This window comes from Vanacampus margaritifer, chromosome 18, assembly GCF_051991255.1.
Source record: "Vanacampus margaritifer isolate UIUO_Vmar chromosome 18, RoL_Vmar_1.0, whole genome shotgun sequence".
Classification (NCBI taxonomy): domain Eukaryota; kingdom Metazoa; phylum Chordata; class Actinopteri; order Syngnathiformes; family Syngnathidae; genus Vanacampus; species Vanacampus margaritifer.
In genome coordinates, this window is record NC_135449.1 from 11861536 (window position 1) to 11867813 (window position 6278).

The 6278-nt window shown below is 42.3% G+C and overlaps 1 protein-coding gene across 1 annotated transcript; it reads right to left on the minus strand.

Moving 5' to 3' along the window:
- Positions 1–2626: 2626 nt before the first annotated feature.
- On the minus strand, positions 2627–3625 carry LOC144038513 (somatostatin receptor type 5). Its single transcript, XM_077551069.1, has one exon. The coding sequence runs from the start codon at positions 3623–3625 to the stop codon at positions 2627–2629; it is 999 nt and encodes a 332-aa protein (XP_077407195.1).
- Between the last annotated feature and the right edge of the window lie 2653 nt (positions 3626–6278).

The window sequence follows — 6278 nt, forward strand, 5'->3', positions numbered from 1 at the left end:
CTTTCAAAAGCACGCCGCTGCACTTGACCTCCTCTTTTACTGTCAGTGAAATTCCTCTTGTCATCAACTCTCTGGGCTCTTTAAGACTTTGAGATGCGGGAGAAAGGTTTATTAGTGCTTTTAAAAGAATAAGCCGCGCTACACAAGTGGGGTCTCGGCTCACAGAATTTCCGCTTCACAAGGTGTCTCGAGGGTATACGCACGAGAGCAGACGGTGATGAAGACCCTTAGCTTGCTTGTTCGGTGTGTAATGGTGACTGTAGAGGTCCAAATATGCAGCTTTACTTTTCTCTTCGTCTCGATTAGTGATGGAAGAAGTGTTGCAACCAAAGCGTGTCATGAAAGGTTTCAAGTATTTTCACCACCTTGCAGTTTATTTTTCAAATTAAATGTAATACTATTTGTGTGCCGAATGTAGCTAAAGATTACATAATTGAACATGCAGGCACTTGATGGAGGTTTTGTCTTAGGTTAGTGAAGTGGCCATGAGTCAAATGCAAATGGCAGAGAACATTGAATCTCTCTTGATTCCCTTTGGAAATGCTACAAAATTATACTTGAATATACATCCAGCCATTTTCTGTAAAAAGGGATCTTATGAGAGCACTTTTAACGTTAACTGATTCATTCATTTTGGATTACTACTACGACGTGAATTCACACAACTATACATACTAATCTTCCTTGAGTTAAGAGTCAGATGTTTACCTACTGTGTGTAATGTATATGAATTGACAGACTGATTTACCTTGTGTGCCTCAGTGAATGGATGCCATGTAAGTGACAGTTCTTTTTTTTTTTCTAATGGCGCAAATGTTACTGTTTAGTACCTAAAAGTAAAATCCTGTGTATAATATATAATATGCCCAACAAAAATCACCCTTAAAAAGCTGTTCCCCCCGCATCCATGTATATTACGGTCGCCTGGTTTGATGCAAATTCTTTATTATTGTTGTTTGCTGCTAATATTGACACATTTTTAGATTTTATTTCCCCCTTCGATTTGAAGTAAATCTCTTTTGACCGATGAGACAAAGTGACGTCAGTAGCGATTTAATCAGCTTCAACAACACCTTTGAGTGAGCCTGGTTTGTTAAAAACTGATCAGCCTGCATTGGGCTGTCAAACCTTTCAACATTAATTAATTCAGAGTCATTTTTGTCTGTTACTGACTTTGAAAAGTAATCCGATGGCTCCCGCCGTCTTGCTTGCTGCAGGTTAGCTAGTAACGCTGAAGATGCTAACGCTGAGTCGGCGCTGAATGTTGGCAACAGGCGTAGAAGGTCACCATAATTGCGTAGGTTTTTTAGTGTCCTTAATTAGCGATTGAACTTGATTTCAGGACAATGTTGTTTTGTTGAAAAATTTGTCAAGTCAGTGATCACGACACGCTGCCGAGAACAACTTCAAAATAAAAGCAACCAAGTCAATATTATCAGTGTATTACTGCATTTGCAAAGATTATATTAAGGAGGTGGCCTGAAAAATTGCATGCATAAACAATTGTTATTCTTATTCTTATTATTATTACTATTAACATTACTCATGGGATTTTACGTAATATAGAATTTATCTTGACGTTTCACATGTTCAGAAACATAAATAATTATAATAATAATAAATCAACTATATCAAATACCTGATGAGTCATTGTGAATATAAATCCCATTTATTCACATAATAAAAGTCACATTTGATCTGTCAATAACAAGCATTACATAACAATAGCGAACGTTCTCACATCAGTTTTATTGTTCAAATAATACAGATTGTCACTCACGTTTAATATCATTCGTACAATGACATGCTTTTTCACGCTTTTCTTGTGCCTTTAGTTTTCTCTATTTCTTTTTAACGAAAACTTCTGGAAAAAAAGGGCCGACACCAGTACGATGCCGATACAAAGTACAGATACCACTAATACTGATGATACATAAGAACCCTCTCCCCATGACAGATGATTATAAAGAATGACCTATAAATCCCAATTTTGCATTTTTACTTAAAATTGCAATTTTATATTGTTCTAATTTCTATTTCCTGATTGTAAAATGGCCACAAGAGGGCAGCCAATACTGGTATCAGTCAATGTCGCGAGTACTGATACCTTGAAATAAGGTATGGCTTTTAAACAAACTGTCACAATGAAACAAATCCAAGACAAAATCAGAAGTGCTCCATTCTTGTCCTTGTGCTCCTTTAGCTTCGAGCAATTGCTTATCACCAGCTGTTACCAAAAAAATGCAGTATAACAGGAGATGCAGCAGAATGAGCTGCCCCAAGTGAAAGGAATTATGAGAAGAATTATTATGAAGCAGATTATACAACGAGCCGGAGTCCAACAGCTCAAGGAGGGATTAAACAGACAAAGTGTTATAAATTCCTCAAAGTCAAAATAGAATGTATTTTTTAGCTTTTTCTTTTTCAAAGACTCAACTTTGTTTATAGAGCTATTAAAAGAACAATTATAGCTGAAACAAAGTGCTGTACATAAATAAAAATCATACTAATAAAATCTCCATCCTACAGATTAATTTTCTGTGTGAGCCAACCCCTCCGATCCCCAAATCGACTGCAAACAATTAAAATAAACACCGCATGGCTTCCTTGATTTGATATCGTCTCTCTATGCTAGAATGGCAACATCCTGCACTCCTGTGACATTTAGGTCATACCGCTCAGTGTTGCATTGCATGCTGGGAGAAGACTTGGCGGCCAAGCAAAGGAGGTTCCGGAAGTGCCTCCTGAAGGTGTCCGAGAAGCAGGCGTAGAGGATGGGATTGGCGCAGCTCCACGAGTACGACAGCAAGATCAAGAACTCGAACACTCGTGCGAAAGTGAGGTTGCTTTCATACATGGAGCAGAAGTTGACGGTATAAAACGGCAGCCAGCACATACCGAAAACCACCACCACGGCGACCACCATTTTAGTGACCTGCCGCTCCGGCCGGTGATTCTCGCGGTCGGCCAACGTAGCCTGGAATCGTCGCGACTTCAAGGTGAGCAGCAAAGCCGTGTACGAGGCTGTCATGATGGTGAACGGCAACGCGAAACCCAAGACGAAGGTGTAAGACAGGACGCCCAGCCACCACATTTCCGAAACGAGATCCGGTATACACAGACCTCCATCGGCGGAGAAGTGGAGCGCCATGGGGAGGATGGTGAGGATGGAGAAAAGCCACAAGAAGGCCGAAACAATCTTGGCGCAGCGCGGCGTCCTCCACCAGGCGAACCTCAGCGGGTCGGCCAGCGCCATGTAGCGGTCCACGCTCATCACCGTCAGGCAGAAGACGCTGGTGAACTGGTTGATGCCGTCCAGCACCATGACCGCTTTGCACACCGCGTCGCCAAACACCCAGCGACTCAGAAAGTTCTGGCTGGCGATGAACGGGAGCCCCACCATGAAGAGTCCGTCGGCGAGCGCCAGGTTGAAGATGTACACCGTGGTGGCGGACGACATTTTGTCCAGTTTGAGAACGGCGACGATGACAAGGGAGTTGCCGGCGAGTCCCGCCACGCACACCACGAGGTACAGAATTGCCATGAGGACGCCGAAACCATCGAGACGCTCCTTGAAGTCAAAGCGTTCATCCACGTAAGTCCAGTTGTCTATATCGACTTCCATTCTGCATGAAACGAAAACTCTGTTTAACTTGATCTCACCTCTGGATGAAAAAAGATCCAATCATCCGCTCAATGCTTTTATGCTCTAAAACCCGTCTCCTTTGCTGGTCTGCAGCACCCAAGGGCCCTCGACCCTTCAAACGAACAGGACGGATGCTTAACTGGCCGCGCGTTCTCCCTGGGAGCCCTTTTTATATATCTTCCCCCCACGGTGTGTGACGAGCGCTGCTGTGTGCTTGTGTGCGCCTGGAACTTGTCCACCCCCTTGTTCATCAGTCTCCAGAGGCTGTGATAAAGTCCAGCCTGGCTCAAGAAGCCCCTCCTGAGTCCTCCCACCCCCACCAGGTTCTCTGCTGTAATGCTCCTTTTCCAAAGTAAATCCATCTGGACCCTGGCTTTTATTTTCGTAACTTTTTTCCCCCTCCTTTGCTTCTGTTTACTTCACACATACCCTCCCTTCTATCTATCATGTCTCCACGCAGTCCACCCCTTAAGCTCATACTTGAGGACCCGGGGGTCACACGCGCAAACAGACGCCATCACTAGCTCACGCAAGTAAATCTCCACACAGGAAAGAAGTGCCTCACGTCTGTTTTCTCAGGACTTTTGTTGTGGTGACATTTGACACGCGATGCTGTTTTCTCACGTCGTTATAAAACGAAGGATGGCACGAGCAGAGGAAGTCGAGGCTGGCTAAGATTAAAGACCACGGATGAGCGATGACCTCCATCCTGTTGCCACTCGGACACGCATAGCTGGAATAACCCCAGAAATCCTCCCGAGTGTCCGCCCGTCGAAAATCCACAAAATAACCCAGCCAGCCAATGATTTCCCATGCCGTGAGTGTTTATCCAGAATGCGATGTGATTCCAAAGACACTTAACACTTCTCTAAACCGTCTCGGGGCTCGTTCATCAGAAGATTTATGGAGACATATTTCCAATCTGGCAACAAGTTGCAGTTAACTGAGGAAAAAAATGTCTTTGTAGTTGAAGCTGATTAGGCTGTGGCTTTGCTGCCAACACTTCACACAATGTGGCCCACCTCTACATCCCCCTATTAATCATCCCGAAAAACACCGTGGAGGTGCTTCATATTTCATGGGCAATATTTCACATGTCATTCTGGCATTCATATCCTCGTGCTTTTAAGAGCAGTCTGCAGCACAGGAACACACCGGCAAACTGTTTTGTTAATCAAAAGCTAAATATTCCATATTCTCTTGGCTCTTCTTTCCTCTCTTCCTATGCTTGTGACATTTTGGGAATAGAATCATAATCAGATGAGCAAATCATGGTTCATTCATCAAACAATGATCACGTGGGGACGGTTCTATAGGGACATTGGTGGAAAATCTAACTTTCAGATTTAGCCGGGAATTAATTCAACATGCACATTTCCTTCAATCTGTTTTAATTGTGACCTTGATAGCACGAGATTGAGGTTACAAACAGCTCATGGATGGAACGTAAAAACAATTGGAGTCAGTTATGCACAGATTTATATACGTATTATTCCCAGAATGCATTGCGTGGCACAGTTAAAGAAGTTATAGGACGTTAATCCATGTCAGCGCGTTTATGTTTGATTTGTGTTGGTCTATCTTTTTATTTTTTTCAACAAACCATAACTTTAGGTTGTGTGTAAAATAATGACATCCAGGTCAATTCCGTGTACAAATCGCAACGCTCATCTGAGGATTCTTGTGAAATTATGAATTTAAATGTTTTGATTTTGACCGTCTGATTAATTGGTCTGACGTTACTAATTATTTTACTTTACAAGATCGTCTCGCGGGCCGGATAAAACGTTTTGTCGCGGGCATTACGTTTGACACTCCTGGATGAGAGACGGTAGTCAGGTTTGCATCCAATTGTTTCAAATTTTTTAAGCGAATTTACTGAACATGCGCAAAGCGGACATGCGACTTTTTGTGGATATTGAGACGGGACTCCGCCGCTGTAGGTGGCGGCATACACCATGGAGATGTGATCCACCAGTAATTTCATAGAAGAAGAAGAAGAAGAACAGGAAGCGACTGTGCCGTCCAATGCGTCGTATAAGTTTGCTTTTGTAATTGTTGATAAGCCGTAGCTGTTTTCCATCTAAAATTGCATACATTTTCGCTTCTTTAATTAATTCCAAAAATATTTAATATGTTTCGTTGTCCCCGCCAAACATTCGCCATTGCTCTGTGACTACAAACGTACGTGTGACGTAATAGCCGGTCAAAACGTGCGACGTGTATCCGGTCTTGTCAGCGTTTATTCGCAAAACCTGTTTCCATAGCCAAAATTCGCATTTTCCTTTTTTTCGATACACTTGAAAATCCACCCCAGTCCCAGCATAAAAAAAAATCCATTCTGATTTATTTTCGCATTTTTTGAAAATTCAAATAAAAATGTGTGGATAGAAACCCCACCTATGAAGTGTTCTGAATTACATACTAATTTGGGTTATGACACCGTTATAGAAATGGATCTCTGTCATGAAACGGGAATACTTTTACCAACAACAACAAAATGCTAATATTAACGATGGGCGAGTACCGATAGCACGAATTTTAAAAAATTTTTTTAAAAAAAGAGCGCAATGATGATGACATGTCAAATCGGTAAAATTACCAAATTAACAATACTGAGCTCTCCAGGAAA